Here is a 17257-nt window from a genome sequence, read left to right as displayed (position 1 = left end):
TTGAAGTAGCATACTATCACTCCTACGATTTACAAAAAAGTACTGTATATTAATGTATACTCTAGCAAGTTGGCCAGAACCAAAGATAGTTGAGATTCACTGAACAAAGATCAGTAGAGAAAATACACTGAACAAAAATATGAACGCAACACTTTTGACAATTTTGATAAAACTGCACATTTTAGAGTGGCCTTTTATTGTGTCCAGCCTATGCCACACCTGTGCAATAATCATGCTGTCTAATCAGCATCTGGATATGCCACACCTGTCAGGTGGATAGATTATTTTGGCAAAGGAGAAGTGCTCATAACACAGATTTAAACAAATTTGTGAACATCATTTTAGAGAAAGCCTTTTGTGTACATAGAAAAAGTCTTAGATCTTTGAAAAACTGGAGCAAAAATAAAAGTGTTGCATTGATATGTTTTTCAGTGTAGTAAAATAGTGACTGTCATGAAAGCTGTCTATTTTTATCTACCTGTTTTAAGTTAGGTTTATGCACATATTTAAGGATATGCACATATTTGCTGCTATTAGAAAACATAGCATATTTAATTTCAGTGTGGCCAAACAGGGCAGCAAAGCACAAAACAACATGCTTCATCTTTAAATTGTGAAATTAACCTTAATAAATACACAAAATACCTAACTCTAACCCTTTTGGGAGGGACCTAACTGATTTATTTCTGTATTCCTAATTGATTGTGGATTTGTACAAGTGTTGTGATGTTTAAGATTCAACATTTCACCTTTTACCTAACTTGGATCCAGCATTACCACAGACTTACACTCACATTTAGAAATTATATTCTCTGTAATGATGCCATCATCAAGAAGGCACAACAGCGGCTCTACTTCCTGAGAGTCCTCAGGAAGGACCACAACAAGCAGGAGATACTGGTGGCCTTCTACCGCTGCGCAGTGGAAAGCATCCTCACCTACTGCATCTGCAACTGGTTCTCCAGCTGCACAGCCGCAGAGAGAAATGCGCTACAGAGAGTCGTGAGAACAGCCCAGAAGATCACCGGCGCCCCCCTCCCTTCTCTGGAAGAGCTGTACAACACACGCTGCCTCAGGAAGGCCTCCAAGATCTCCAGAGACCCATCCCACCCTGGGTACGAACACTTTGCCCGGCTGCCCTCGAAAAGGCGGTACAGGACCATGGCCGCAAGGACTAACAGACTGAAGCTCAGCTTCTACCCCAGGGCCATCCAGGCCCTGAACACAGCAAAGACCTAGGTTCTGGGCCCTGGACAGTCTGGACGGATTGATGGCAGCTGCTGGATTGAAAAATCAGGTGTAGTGCTGAGGCACAAATGTGTACATTTCAAGCCTGCAAACTGCGACACTTTAAATGAATGTGCAATAACACTATGTGCAATATGACAACCCTAGTCGTCTTATCTGTACAGTATAGTATAGTGGATAGTGTACATAGCCTTTATTTATGTAAACCAGCTCCTTTCCCTTCTTGTTTTTTGTTTTGTTTTTTGTTTTTCCTAGCACCAGGGGAGCCACCCCTCCCAAATTTCGTTGTTTGGTACCTGTACTATAGCAATGACAATAAAGACCATTCATTCATTCATTCATTCAATGAAGGGTCGCCACATGTGTCCGTCCATTTTGAAACCTGAGACTGAGCCATCTCATTTGACCTCCTTTGACCCTGCAGGCTGTTGACTGTGACCTATCCTAACTTAGCTACAGCTCCTCTCAGACCAGTTGGAATGTACTCAGTGAACCCACTGTACTATATTGACCACTTTTTCTATACCACACTCCTGACTCAATGTTAGAGGAGGGTTTTTCCTAGACTCATTGACTCCCATTGACTCATTTAAGTCTTGTCCCAAGATCCCATGAAATGTCTAATGATCCTGTCTTGAAGTTGATGAGGCACAATCAATAAGATTAATTAGTAAGATAGAATAGATGCAGGAAGAGTTAGACAATAAATAATTTAGTGCTGCTACTCAGGAGGGAATTACTCTTGAGTTATTATTGTTCAGATGACCTCTGCAAGTCAAGTGGTCATTTCAGAAGTTAGATTGGAGCGCTTGTAAATGTATTTATTGATTTTCATTTGGTCTCTAATTTTGATAGATTAGACTTTACATTTGTCCTGTTAAAGCAGAACTTGCCCTCATTAGGTGCCACAGAAATACAGTGAGTTCATGACATTGAAGTGTCCTGTGTGGTGTCATTTACCGGTACTGTATATGGACTAGCCAATTGACCACACATTTCTGCTGACCTCACATTGATGCTGTGACAACATAAGGTAGGGCAGTTGCTACATTGTGCTGCTGTGATTTGGTTTAGAGCCCAGTGGTTTAAGGGTTCAAACAATGGATCATTGTTACAAAAACAAAAGCCTAAAGATTGACCCAGACCTATATCTGCGTGAATGATCATTTGAGGTTACGTCTGTTTTATCTCTTGATGTCAATGACAGATACATTGCTTTTCCTGCTGCGGAGTAGGTGACCTTCCTATAAGCAGTCACATTGTCGGGTGGAGGAAGTCAAGACCTGAAGGCAGTAATCAGTTTGTTGTCCTTGAGGACACCGGAGACTGGGGTGGAGAGCATTTTCTCTCAGAGTTAATCCATTGTATTTATTTGGGAGTGGGCAGATTTGGCTGACCTTGTAATGGCTTTACCCTGCGGAGACCCTTAAGGATGCCGTTTTTTATCTCTTCTCTCTTGTTGGCTATCTGCCCACTTAATTCATTAACTTGTGACTGGTGGACCTAAAGAGTGACCATTTACCAACCAAACCAATGTTATAAAGCAGGGGCTTTATTCACAACAGTGAGCATTCATTACACAGTGACGATGGCTCTTTGAACCAATGCCAAAATGCATTACCCTCTCAAGCTTGAAAAAAAGGGGATGGTTCAAAACATGCAACTTGTCACTTCTTAATTAGTGAGGGATGAGAGTGACTGAGTGATGTTTACCCCAAACATTAACGAGGACTAAGAGGACAATACCTTTCCATCCTGAAGCAGGGGACTCCTGAAAATCATTAGCTTCAGTCATTGAGTAATTGTTCAATTATGCATCCTCAGTATTGCATTGAGTGCTGCACCAGGCTGGCACAATGCCAATGCTATTAGTGAGAAAGGTAGTGGAGATAAGCTTGGTGATCAAGAAAGGGTGCCTAGAATTGAGCTACAGGTGAAGTGATCAATGGGATGCATTTTAATAAGATGCTAATTTGCTGGAGGGGTAAGTCATGGCAGCCCATATGCCAGTATTCAATCTAATTGCATTGTGCTTTGATATGCACTACAATGTACACAACACCTTAGACTTCAACACTTCTAGTGCAGGTACTGTAGACAGATGCAGGTAGATGACTCCATCTTCAGGAAAAGTGCATCGCCACACTGTAGTGTCTCTGTAGATATAGAGAAGTTGTACAGGGTTGTACAGGGGAAGCAACTTCCACTATGCATGCATCATATACTGTCGATCTACAGTAGCGTACTTATCTTAATGAATACTGTCATTCCATGTAGTTTTATTCGATTACAATTCTATCTATATAGGCATACAACCTGTAGGGGGTGACAAAGCTCTATGTATGACATACTGTACTGTATTTTGTTGGAATGTTCCCTTACAAATTCCACTAATGTTTCTAATCCATAATAGCCTTGTTTTGCCTGTGCTTGTTGGATAAATATTTTTTAACAGGGCTGACTTTTATTTTAATTCTGTACTACTAAAGTGAACAGTTTACATAGTAATTTGGTAACTGTGTCACATATGGAGTTGAGCAGTTTGTGTTATTGCTCAAGTGGCAAACATTCCTTCCACTTGTGTAGCAATACAAACTGTTCAACTCCAATACTACACAATCACAAAGCAATTACTACATGTTCTAACAGACTGTGCAATACAGTGTATTACAGATTTACAACACAGATAGGCCTATCCAATTTCTTATCTTGCATTACACACAAGAACACATAATCCAGAATGTCCCATAGGGCAGGAGCCTATCTCCTGCTTTTGTAGTGTGAGGTAACTTGATGTACAAGTACACCCCCTGGACCGGACGCTGGTCTGCCAAGCAGACAGGCATTGATTCAACATGTTGTCTTTGGTGTCACGAGGCAGGGGATCAAAGCCCTAACCTTCCGGTCTCAGTATCCACTTTCTTCCTCTTCATTTATAAACAAAACTGTTATGTAATCTCCCTTTTAAAGGATGAGCAATAAAGTTCCTGGATCAGTTTTGTAGATAATAAAGGGGCAGCTGTGGCGCAGGAGGTAGAGCCGGCATCTAATGATAGCAAGGTTGGCAGATCCCCGGCTGTAGAGGTGTCCTGAGGCAAGACACTGAACCCCAAATTGCTCCCAATGAGTGGGTCTGTGCCTTGCATGGTAGCTTGCTGCCATTGGTGTGTGAATATGTGTGTGAATGGGTGAATGAGAGGCCATTGTAAAGCGCTTTGGAATAGGCGCTATATAAGTCAGTTCATTTAATTCAATACAGATATGTGTGTTATTGATAATCTCAAACCTTTATTTGGCCAAACCTTTGAAATGCATTACAAATAAAACATTTATCTGCCTATATTTGTGTTGTGAATTGAAGTCTCTTATACTCATATAAGACTATATATTGCTTTTCATTGCTATGTGCCAGATAAAAGCAAAACGTCCTTACACAGCAGGGTACAGTAAGACACACTATAAGGCACATTCCAAAACAACATGAAGATGCATTTGACTAACTTAATACATATTAATACTAAATACAGTAACCAAACATGATGATAGGCAACAACAAAATACTGCAAAAAGAAATGGGGTTGTAAACCCTGCTGTCTTGCATGATCCAATGTCCAAAGGGCATTTGGAATCCACTGGTACAGAGCTACACTAGTTTGCTGTCATTACCACTGAGAGAGGTGGCAACTGAGCCCTTCACAGCTATGGGAGAAGAGAAGATTTGGGAGAAACCTGTGGAAAGGAGTGGGGTGAGTGAGTGATGTCACTGTAGAGTGTGAGGACCACAATGAGCATATGACTGTGTTGTATTATCATGTGTTGTGTAATCCTAAAAGACAACTGCATTTTAACTGCATAATTGCACTTTCCATATGGGTGGTATGTAATTAAATTAAATTAAATCAAATCAGTGTGTTGTAGCCCGAATAATCACAGAGAGCCCTCAGGCTAAGTATGTTGATTGCTGTCTCTAACGTAGTGTACATTGTATTCTTATAAAATGTATGATCATGTTATGGTTAGCATGTGGATTCATGTTACGTTACTCACATTGTCCTGATGTCATTGACAGAGGCTCACTGGTGTCCTAGCCTTGGCAACCCTCATATCTGCCTTTGGATCTTCCTTCCAGTATGGCTACAATGTGGCTGTGGTGAACTCACCATCACCGGTAACTTAAACAACATGGTATAGTAGTTATATAAAGTAGCCACATGGTGCACTGAAACAACTCTTAATCTCCCATCTCCCATTTGTCATGCTTTTGCCAGTTTATGCAGCAGTTTTATAACTCCACCTACCTGGAGCGCTATGGCAGCCCAATGGAGGACAACTTCCTAACCCTGCTGTGGTCCTTGTCTGTGTCCATGTACCCCATGGGGGGGTTCTTTGGCTCTCTGATGGTGGCCCCACTGGTCAACAAACTAGGAAGGTAAATATGTACAGTATTCACATCCATGTTCCATAAGCATGTACACAGTACAGTACATCCATTTGATATAATTTGCTAACAATAATGATGATTAATTTTAAAGATAGATGCAATTGCATGACAGGAAGGGCACCCTCCTCTTCAACAACATCTTCTCTATTGTTCCTGCTGTGATGATGGGAGTGAGTGAGATCGCAAAATCGTACGAGATAATTATTGTTGCTCGGATTCTAGTGGGTATCTGCGCAGGTCAGCAAAACTATTTGTCCATCTATCAAACTATTCAATCAAACAGGATTTGTAACAGCTTGTGTGCAGTAAAGTTCAAATGCAGTCTATCTCTCCCCCTCTATTAGGCCTGTCGTCCAATGTGGTGCCCATGTATTTAGGAGAACTCTCACCAAAGAACCTGCGGGGCGCCATTGGCATTGTGCCCCAGCTCTTCATCACCATTGGCATCCTCAGTGCCCAGGTGTTGGGCATCAGGAACATCCTGGGAAACACTACAGGTGATGCCACAACTTTCACTACAGGCTCCTCAGCCAATGGTTACCTGGTTGGTTCACCTCCGCTCCGTGTGTGTGTGTGTGTGTGTGTGTGTTTGTGTGTGTGTGTGTGTCTGTCTGTCTGTCTGTCTGTCTGTCTGTCTGTCTGTCTGTCTGTCCTCTCCCCAGGCTGGCCACTCATGCTGGGTCTGACAGGTATCCCTGCTGTCATAGAGCTGCTGCTCTTACCCTTCTTTCCAGAGAGCCCCAGATACATGCTCATCCAGAAAGGGGATGAGAAAACTGCCCGGAGAGGTAAAAACACAAACACAAATCCCCCCACATTCCTTGTAAGATCACCATAGAGAAAGCTTGCTTGATACTTGAACTACAGATAATCCACAAAACCTTGATCTGCTGACATGAAGGCTGTGTGTATGCTGCCTGTTCTTTATGTACATATCCTCCTACAACTCCCCCTCAGCCCTGCAGCGACTGAGAGGCTGGAAGGACGTGGACGGGGAGCTGGCTGAGATGCGTCTGGAGGAGCAGTCGGAGCAAACAGAGGGCCGCCTGTCCGTCTTTACCCTCCTGTCCCAGCGTTCGTTGCGCTGGCAGCTTATCTCCATCATCGCCATGAATATGGGCCAGCAGCTGTCAGGGGTCAATGCGGTGAGGCATGGCTTTTTCCACAACCACACTGTCTTACACATGGTCGATCCCATGAACCCTGAGAACAGCGAGACTACACTGGGGCCCACCGATGCGCCAATACTTATCTTTGGATTTTCCTATTTTGATTATGGGTTAGGGTTGGGGTTAGGGTTAGGGTTACCCTTATCTAAAGATAGAACCATGTCTCTCCTCAGATCTACTACTACGCAGACATCATTTATGGCTCAGCAGGAGTGAAGGAGAGTGACATCCAGTATGTGACAGTTGGAACTGGAGCTGTAAATGTCTTCATGACGATTGCTGCGGTAAGTCTCCTATAATATCGTACATTTGTGATTTAGAGGCAGCTAAACCCATCGATAGCAAGATGTACCATGTGCCCTGTTGCAAAGTTGTTGACAAATACTGTAGATCATGATCCAAACTCTTTGATGCCAGTGTGATTTGGCATCATAATAGCAAACATGACTTCAACAGGTCTTCATAGTGGAGGCCTCGGGGCGGAGGCTGCTCCTCCTCATTGGGTTTGGCATCTGCTGTGTGGCTTGTGCCCTTCTCACCGTGGCTCTCACCTTCCAGGTATTCCAGCTACGGCATCAACAACACCAGCCCACAGTCAATACACCCTAAACACTCCATGTGTTAGCCTTTATCATACTTGCAATGAAGTACTGGGTAACCTGAGTATTATAGCGTCATAAAACAACTAATATCCATAGTTGTGACTTGGGAGCTGTGAATCTGCTGGGGATGCATGTTTGGTCGTGCTATAAACATAGCTAGTCTACCATGTCATAACAACGCCAGCTGTTCTTCTCTGTTGACAGGAGAGCGTGGGCTGGATGCCCTATGTCAGCATTGCCTGTGTCATTGTCTATGTCATCGGACATGCCATCGGACCCAGTAAGCCTGTCTCATGCGTCTTTTAGACACTGTGGTTTTGGTTGGTTACTTCATTAGTTAGTGTTGTTTAAAATTCCCAATGCATGAGACTGCATATGTGATGACGTATCACAAACAATCAAGACTATTCATGTTTGAAATGGACACTTATGTGACATAGCATTTTGAAGCCTAATGATGTCAAAAGACGTCAAGAAGTGATGTCAGTTGACCTCATGTGTTTCCAGGTCCTATTCCATATGTGGTGACCACAGAGATGTTCCGGCAGTCATCTAGGCCAGCAGCGTTCATGGTGGCAGGCTCTGTGCACTGGCTGTCCAACTTCACTGTGGGACTAGTGTTTCCATTCATGGAGGTTAGTGTCAGCTCAGCGTCGCGGCAGCCTTCTCTCATTAAGTACAGTAGGAAGACTAGCTACACTGGGTTCTAACTTGATATGTGATGACTGTGATGTCAAGACTTTATTTTTAGGGCCATGTGAGTGGCTGTGTGCTGTGTGGCTCAGTTGATAGAGCATGGTGCAAGATTGTGGGTTTGATTCCCACTGGGACCGTATATATACAAAATGTGTGCACTCACATGTAAATCGCTTTGGATAAAAGCATCTGCTAAATGATTTTTTTTAAAATAGTAGGTATATAGTATATATATTTAAAAATAGATGCCAAAACAGTACAATAGCAGAATAACCAAGGAACGTTTTGGATGTATTTCCTATATGTTTTCCTCTGTCTCTGTCCACAGAGTGGGCTGGGCCCAAACAGTTTCATCATCTTCTCCATCATCTGCTTGGCTACTCTGGTCTACATCTGGCTGGTGGTCCCAGAGACTAAGAATAAGACCTTCCTGGAGATCAGCCAACTGTTTGCTAAGAAGAACCAGGTGGAGATCAAGGTGGGGGATGGAGACGCAGTGAAGGTCACCGCCTTCTGAGGAAAAGCCTTTTTTTGAAGGTGATGGACTGGAAACAGCTGGTGTAATGTCTATTTATTCAACTCAATCAGTTTGTGATGTTTCTTGTATAAATAACGTATAATAATAATAATAATGTAGTCAGTGTGTCTTTTTTCTGGTTCAGTGGGTAAGAAGCTTTGCATCCATCATTGTGTGTTTGTACTCATTTGAATGTTATCAGTGCAATTTTAAGTCAGACCTTATCAAATGTATACTTGTGTGATAGATGTTTATTGAGGATACAAAGATATGAATACAAGTGATGAGCTAACATGGGCTCAGCTCTTCTGTTACACAGCTGTTGTATAGTACATTAATTATACTGACATGCTGCACCTGATAGCTTGTCTCAGACACATTTGGTATCCTACATGTGCATTTTATATGCAATTGTCATCAGCATTAAAAGATTGATATGTTGCTATATTACAGTGGTTGGTGGAGTACTACTACTACTACTACTACTACTACTACTACTACTACTGCCTCTTATATTCACACCTCAGACCAAACAATACTAGATTATGTTGATAGTGAGTTGGACTCTGTGAGACAAAACTGTGTGGTCATTCACTCAAGGGCACCTGTGGTCGGTCTCCAGCTGTACCCCACCATAAAGGCTGAGGTGGGTGACCCCCCAGCTGAAGGCGTTGCCCCTCAGTGTGGAGTTCTCACACGACATCTGCTCCCGGATCTCCGCCATGCTCAGCACGTAGTCCCACACGTTCACGTCCGTCATTTGACCAACAAAGGCATCTGAGTCTGAGATGCCCAAGAAGCCATCCTGGTCTTTTCCCAGGATGAACACGCCCCCGGGGCTGACCGTGTACCCACCCCGCAGATACTGCTCCTCCCCCACCACCATGCCGTTGATCCACAGTTCTGCCCCCCCAGAGTGGGAGGACCAGGTGATGCAGTAGTTAGCCCAGTCCCGCGAGTGGACATTGTGCGGGAGGTTGACAAACTCATTGCCGATCCACAGGCCCACCTCGTAGCCCATTGTGATCATCAGCTCATTGTCGTTGCCGGCGCTGGAGTAGGACAGGACGGTGTGCACCCCGCCAGGGCGTGTGGAGATGTGCATGCAGGCTGTGAAGGAGTGCAGGTCCATGGAATGTCCTAGGTGGGCCAGGGCGTAGCTCCCAGCATTCCTCTCTGGAAAGTGGAGCACCAGTGGAGATAGAGCTCGGGGCTCTGTAGATAGGAGGGCTTCAGTTAGCCACATACAACAGCCACAATTATCCAGTGCTGGAGCATGCAGCATTCTTCAGCAACATACATACAGTATATTGTATTAAATATGTGTGGGATAAATCACCACCGTTTTTTTAACACCGTTTTTTTTAAAGTAGCAAACAACTAAATACTCACCTTTTTTAGAAGGTCTTAAATCCCCAATTGCACCTAAGTAGAATGAAGAGTTAACACAAACAGAATGAAAACCAACAACAACTGCTAGATCACCGATACTTATTGCTACACTGTTAAAGGTAACGGAAATAGATGTCAATGTCATGTAGCTTACTTGAATATATGTGTTTTCCAAGAGACGTAATCAGACCCTCGATCTTCAGGAGCTTAGATTCAATTTCTTCCTGGCGACAAAATGCTGAATAAAGAGAAAGAAGGAAGATGGTCAAAGAAAGGCATTGACTTAAATTCCTCTCACATGGATATGATTGACAAATATATTATGGATTATTTGACATCTACTTTAATGGATGCACAGGCAATATAGCTATAGAATTCAGTCTACAGTATTTTCCAGTTGATTAATTCCAGAGCTACATACAGCCTTTTCCCAGACGCGGCAGGAAGGAGGACTCCACCACACGGTCGTTCAGAGGCTGGGCCATGCGGTAGTCATTCCACAGCGTCTTATTTTCAAGATCCATCAGTGTGCTCTCCAACTTTCTGATCTGAATGGGGAGAGAGAAGCATTAACTTATATTTTGTTTGTTTGTTTATTAGGATCCCCAATAGCTAATGCCATGACATTAGCTAGTCTTCCTGGGGTCCGACATAAAATCATATTTGGACAATTGTAAACATTGTATACATACATACATACATCATAATAATAAAAAAAAGGAATACACTTTTTATTTTTATGAAATAGCAGATCAGCAAACAAGATAAATCATCTACTGTTCATTCTGAGTTAATTGTATTAAGTGCTCTTTTATTGTTTTCTTGAAAGTGCCTCTAGAATTAGTTTTTCTAACATGCTTGGGTAAGGAATTCCATCCTCTAATGGCTCTGTAAATTACAGTAGATTTGAGTAGATTTGTCCTAGGTCTAGGTGGTAAGAGATATCCTGAAATGGCCTGTCTGGTCAGATAGTTCTTTTAATTTCTGATATTATTTTTATTTTTTATTTTTTTAGATATCAGATGTACACTACTTGGTCAGAAAAGTGGTTACTTGTAATTTATGACATTCCTGAAGAAGATCAGAAGACTGGATTGTAAATATTTTCTACAGGAAGCCATGCACGATTTCTACGCATTTCCAAAACATTTGTGCACATTGTACAGTGGAGAGCTAATCTAGCAGCTTTGGTTTGAGCGATTTTGAGTTTTCTCAGATCTTTCTTAGCTGCAGATGACCAAATGACTGGACAGTACTCAAGGTGTGACACAACTAAAGCTTGAATCACTTGGTTCAGAGTGTTTGATGTTACATACTTAGAACATTTCCTTGTTACGGCAATGCTCTTACCCAAGTAGTTAGTTGCAATATTATTATCAAACTTATATTTGATCTACTAGACTCAGTTAGTGTTATGTGTTACCATGCCCTAAATATTCTCTTCCAAGTGGTGTTGAGGGAAACAACCAGTACTTGATTGTTCTGCATTATGTATTTTAAAGAAAACGTTTGAATGACTTGAATGGTCATGTTACATAATTCAATGATGAAATAATCTATCACATGACTACTCCAACTTCTTATGAAGGCTAAGGGCCAGACTGTACACAAGTAAGAAATGTGATGCAGCATGAAAACACCTATGTTGATGACTTGTGGTTCATAATTGAATCATAATCATTTCAACAGCAGGCTTGGGAGCAGCATACCTGATTATGAGAGAGAGTAATTGGTGTGTCAAACACAGTCCACAGGATGCTCTCATAGCAAGGGGGAGTAGTCAGTGAGCCCTGATATCTGAAGAAGTGGTTCAAGTTCTCTGGCAGCATAGAGCGCACATCAAGGGTGGATATGTTCATGGACTGCCCTGTAAAAAAAAGATAATACAATAGAGTAAAGGGACACTGAGTTAAAGTGGGTGTTGCTATCAAGGTGACTGAAAAATAAGTAACAATCAAAATATTTTGACAATTTAACAAAAATATATAAAAAATCACCTGCATACTTGACTTTTCCCAAGTTGGAGATGAAATCGCTGTAGTAGGTGTTCTCAAAATGTCCATCCTACAATCATGTTTGGGTTTTTTTTAAGAAGGAAAAAAACAGATCAAACAACACTGGCTAAACTAATAGTGGCAAATGAACTAGATGAAAGTATTGGACAAGAGAAATCTTCAGATGTTGTCATAGTGACCCAGAAACACTGGCTCAGTAAACACCAGGGCAGTAGTACACCAGCAGATATCCAGCTACAGCACATTAGGCAGCTGAGATGGATGCCTGTGGCAGCGTTGCTACAGCGATGACCTCAGAAATCAGGAAGTGCCACTGAGTGCCCATGACCTTAAGGCATTCCTCTAGAACCAAACTCTCACTCAATGTGCCAACACGCAATCGTCCAATCAATAGATCCATTTACCCATTTACAGGATGCCAGAGACGATTACACTATCAAATATATGAGAAAGGGCATTGGGTCATTTCGTGAATGGTCCAGTTTCCCCACAAATCTTCTTGTGTCAGCTGTCATTTCATACAATGCTATGCACCACATACACTCATGAACAGTTATTGGACACGTATAAATGGTGGAATTGAAGAAACAGGCCTTCCTTCTCCCTAGTTAAAGTTGAACAGACAAGCCAAATATCACACCAGTTCATGCAGGAAGAATGATTTAAAATATATATATTTTTGAAACAGAACACCCTAGGGTTTATTATCTCACCTCATAGAAAAAGGCAAGAACTGCAAGTCCATCTGGTTTATCTTTGGCCTCAGAAAAGCTCTTGTACTTGTCGGAATTGTAATGGACAACATGGAGCTGAAACGGATGCATTAGGACAAAAAAAGTCATGTTCATTATCAAAAGTGAGTTGCTGAAATATTCTCTGCTGGACTAGTCCCTACTATTTAGGAATAGTAACATTTACAAAAAAGTAAGCATCCAAACACAGTGGACAGTCCACAGGAAAGTGCTGTCTTTGCGTTTATTTTTTACATACCTCTGCCATGTAACGGATGCCATCCAATGTATGCTCCGCCCCGCTGGCCTCCAGGTCCCAGCCTCCCCAGTGCAGGTGCATCTGGACAGCTGTGTAGCGGCCAGGGAGCCCCTTGATTATCACCATGCTCGGGGGCAGGTCGATTTGAACTGCCCAAAAGGGGGGATACTCATTTGAAGTATCTTTATTGTATACAGTTCATACTGATGTAACCAAGTCTTCCCAAAGGACCAGTACAACAACTATAGAAAGATACACAGTTGGTATTGTTAGGAATTAATTTGGCCTTGATGAAACAAAGTCAATAACATGTTTTATTTGATTGTTTAACTTTTTCAAAGGAAATCAACAGGTAGGCCAATTGAGGCTCCATTGCTTTCACATAAGGAAAATAGTCCATGTCTGATCTTGATAAAATAAGCAATCTTTATTTGATGTAAAAGCAGCAGCAGAGCATGGATCATGTAGACACACCATAAGCACCAGCACAATGGGGCTCTAATGAACGCTGTTGGTGTTACCTTCGACACACTTTTAGTCATGTGACCATGTTTACCATTCATTGTTGTCTCAGGCCAACTGCCCGGGTGTTGAGACATTAGCATGAGGCCACATACACGTTTAGGCATGCATGAGGCCACATCCAGGTTCGTTACACTATCCCCACAGTTCAGGAGAGCGTGCCCTCACGCTTCACTATACCAAGTCCCTCACGTGGACACGGCTCTGCGATGGCCTTGTCCCATCCCACTTCTGACACCAATGTAGCGAACGGGACTGGGAGAGTAACTAGACATATATGTACAGTATGTGGCCCCATGCATGCCTCAAATAATCTGATAACTCGTCTTCACCTATGGTGAGTTGATGGGTGTTCCATTGACTGGAGTGGCATGTTTATATTCTATTGAATAAGGCCTAGGTCCAGAGATGGACTGAACCGGTGTGTATTACCATCTGAATTGTGATAGTGATTGCTCTCAGGATATCTCCCCAGTGGGAAGTAGGCACCTAGGTGGAAACTGTAGAGACACAGTACTTTAACGAATGGGACTGGGAGAGTAACTAGCCCCATGCGGGTCTCGAACCCCGATCTCCCGCATACCAACCAGCTGCACTAACCACAACCCCAAGAGAGTTAACCGCCTTGGTGGAGCTGCTGCCACATACAGGTTCGTTACACTATCCCCACCATTCAGGAGAGCGTGCCCTCACACTTCCCTATACCAAGTCCCTCACGTGGACACGGCTGTGCGATGGCCTTGTCCCATCCCGCTCCTGACACCAAAGTAGCGAAAGGGACTGGGAGAGTAACTCGCCCCATGCGGGTCTCGAACCGATCCCGATCTCCCGCATACCAACCGGCAACCCCAAGAGAGTTAACTCCCTCGGTGGAGCTGCTAACGGGCCACATACAGGTTTGTTACAGTACTATTGCCCAGATGGACATTTTAGGCCCTATTGTTGAAATTATGAGAATATGCAGTTATATTAATATTTATAGACATAATATAACATTATGTCGTTCTGGTGACTAGTACCTTTACACATTATTACCTGTGTGCCCGTTGTTAGTCATTAGAAAATTCCCTCTCTGCGAATCATATCCGCTGAGCTCCAACTGCAACATGCGGGGGTTGTGTCGCACACTCCGCCGCTGGATGTCAATGGGGGACTGTCTGCGGCCGCCGCACGCGGGGTACTTCTCCGGCCAGTGCACCTGGTCCAGGGCCCCCTCTTACGCCGGGGAACGAAATGACCAGAGGATAAACAAAGATGATGAACAATGCAAACTTGGTGTAAAACCTTACTGCCCACGTCTCTACGCTAGCAGATATTCTCATAGAGGCGATTATTTAGTTTGTTCAGGAAGAGAGAACCAAAAATAAACTTATTCTGCACTCTAATAATGTTCTACTGTTCTCCATGTAGCTTCACAACACCTTGATGTAACCATGGTCTGACCAGTGGTTGTCTGAACTATGTAAACCCTACATTTGTCTGGAATTGAATGGCTGAATAGACACTAAACCACGATAATGAACACAAATCATCTTCCCTAACCATAACAATAGTGATGAAATCATGATCTGCGTCTATCACTGGTGTGCGGTGTGCGCGCACAGATAATTACCATACCAAAAAACAAACTTTCGTTATGTGTCATTATTTTAAAAAATAATTCTTTTTTTTCATTTCATATTTATAAACTACACTTTAAACAAGTAAAATAAACGAACACCTTTCTAATCACCTTTCTACTTTCTACTTTTTAATCTGACCAATAATTGTTAAGATACTTTGGGGGTCTTTTATAGCTGACTAAATGTACATACGTGCGGTTATGAATATGTACTTACCTGTGTATGTCCAATGTATTCCATCTATTCCAGCATAGGAAACACAGATTAAAGCGAAAAGGATAAGAACACAGAAACACTCCATTTCAATGGAAGTCCTCGCGCGCACGGCTCACACCTCTCACAGGCTATAACACCAACTGTAAGTGAAAGGAGGTATTGAAGCTGTGAAACGCCCTCGGGCCAAGCTCTCCCCTGTTGCCCAATATGTAAAACAAGACCTCTAATTAAGTATTCATTACTTGAGCTTAAGTATCAAATGCTTTTAAAACGCGCGAAATGACAATGGCCATTGCAGTGGAAATTTCAGCGTTAAATATTCGACGCTCTTGTCCAATTGGGTATTCTTGTTGGTTTTAGGGCCACTTATTGTGTAAATAATATAGTTCGGTTTGTTTAGAGTTAGGATTAAGGGATAGGCTAGTTATGCGTCATGGTGTATCTTCACCGAGTGATTGTGTAAGCACATGTCATCAACATTTTATCCTGATTCCAAACAGGCCAGTTTATTTATTACGTGTAGGTTATTGATTAAGTGTTGGTATTAAGAGTATATCCGTTTTTAATCAAATATTAATTCATGACAGTGTTACTGTTAAAAATGAAAACTGTAAGAAGCTGTTTAAAAGGGTGCAAAACGTTTTGGTTTGGTGCGTTAACAGGCTACATCATTCATGAATGTTGTTCCTATGAAACAATCCTTTCATTTCAGCTTTGTAGACACAGCGTGATGTTGAATATTTCGCCCAAGTCATTCACCCATGGAATCAGTCTCACCAAGAACTGTGAGACTTACCTGACCTTCACAAGTATCTTGGGGCATGTTCATGAAGCCATAATGCATTCATCAACTTCCCCAAATTGAAAAGGAAATTATAATTTACTGGCGATCATGAATTCCAAGCAACTTCTCTTTCCTTTCATAGAAACCTGTTGCAAGTGCAGTCTTGTCATCTGTCACTATACATGTGCTAGAGGGGAAGTTGCCCTGTAAAAGGAGTCTCAAGCAACAGAGGTGTTAGGATGAACCCATCACACATGATTGAATTAAAACAAACTTTAGATGGGAAGGAATACAGAGTCAGACTGGGATAACAGGTATCACCTGCATATTCAGCACCTGTTAGAACACGTCCCATTCCCTACTTCAAAGGGACATACCAGAACCACAACGCTGTCTGTGTTTATGTGTGTGTGTGTGTGTGTGTGTGTGTGTGTGTGTGTGTGTGTGTGTGTGTGTGTGTGTGTGTGTGTGTGTATGTGTGTGTGTGGTTTGACATTTTTAATTCTTAATATTTGACTTTATGAATTAATTAATTTAGTCACTTGTGAGTAACCATCTATTACTTAGTAGTCGGTGTAATACATAGTACAAATACATAATTGTGTTTTCTTATAATATGTACCACTGCCTACGATACAGCTCTGTAATTTAAACAAGCCCGTTTGTTTACATAGTCTAGAGTTGGATGGTTGAAGTGATGAGGTGATGTTTTGTCAGCGCGTAATGTCTGAGCAATTCAAGAGGGTGGTTTTGTGTAATTTGTAATCCCCCTGGGTTTAAATTTACAAATACAAGTCCAGCTCTCTGCACCGTATAACAGCTGTGTTTCCCTCCAGATGAAATAACAAAGTTTACTATACTCTAGACTGAGACAGTGGTCTTTAAGGTATTTGAGGGATGAATGATGTCACCAAACCAGCCAACAGCCATCTAGTAATTTAAACATTAACTAACAAAAAGTGTTACATTGTCTCTACGTCATACATACAGATGCTGCCACAATGTGGTCCATAAACTCTTTTAACCGCCCTTGCATTATTTGA

General features: G+C 42.2%; 2 protein-coding genes across 2 annotated transcripts; one reads left to right on the top strand and one right to left on the bottom strand.

The window, feature by feature from the left end:
• Positions 1 to 4949: 4949 nt before the first annotated feature.
• Positions 4950 to 8673, top strand: slc2a5 (solute carrier family 2 member 5; the record flags this gene model as incomplete). Its single annotated transcript, XM_080534548.1, has 12 exons — positions 4950 to 4994; positions 5318 to 5416; positions 5517 to 5677; positions 5802 to 5926; positions 6034 to 6186; positions 6352 to 6477; positions 6647 to 6834; positions 7032 to 7142; positions 7315 to 7416; positions 7665 to 7740; positions 7968 to 8095; positions 8485 to 8673. 12 exons carry the CDS (start codon positions 4950 to 4952, stop codon positions 8671 to 8673), a joined length of 1503 nt encoding a protein of 500 aa, XP_080390674.1.
• A 471-nt stretch (positions 8674 to 9144) lies between these two features.
• ca6 (carbonic anhydrase VI) lies at positions 9145 to 15568 on the bottom strand. Its single transcript, XM_080534547.1, has 10 exons — positions 15431 to 15568; positions 14628 to 14807; positions 13071 to 13219; positions 12794 to 12889; positions 12063 to 12129; positions 11775 to 11932; positions 10487 to 10613; positions 10220 to 10303; positions 10066 to 10098; positions 9145 to 9888 (listed from the first exon to the last, which is right to left on the bottom strand). The coding sequence occupies exons 1-10, from the start codon at positions 15513 to 15515 to the stop codon at positions 9269 to 9271; spliced, it is 1599 nt and encodes a 532-aa protein (XP_080390673.1). The 5' UTR covers positions 15516 to 15568; the 3' UTR covers positions 9145 to 9268.
• Positions 15569 to 17257: the final 1689 nt, after the last annotated feature.

Source organism: Nansenia antarctica, assembly GCF_963989245.1.
Source record: "Nansenia antarctica genome assembly, chromosome: 6".
Taxonomy (NCBI): Eukaryota; Metazoa; Chordata; class Actinopteri; order Argentiniformes; family Microstomatidae; genus Nansenia; species Nansenia antarctica.
The sequence above is the reverse complement of the archived record's forward strand: the minus strand, read 5'-3'. Positions and strand labels throughout refer to the sequence as shown.

What these genes read in the sequence shown, in the direction of transcription:
- ca6 (XM_080534547.1), bottom strand. Translation starts at nt 15,515, where the DNA reads ATGGAGTGTTTCTGTGTTCTTATCCTTTTCGCTTTAATCTGTGTTTCC. An exon ending in TTCTTGCCTTTTTCTATGAG is followed by an intron (nt 12,130 to 12,793) that starts GTGAGATAATAA and finishes ACATGATTGTAG; the next exon opens with GATGGACATTTTGAGAACAC. An exon ending in GGGAAAAGTCAAGTATGCAG is followed by an intron (nt 11,933 to 12,062) that starts GTGATTTTTTAT and finishes TTTTTTTTACAG; the next exon opens with GGCAGTCCATGAACATATCC.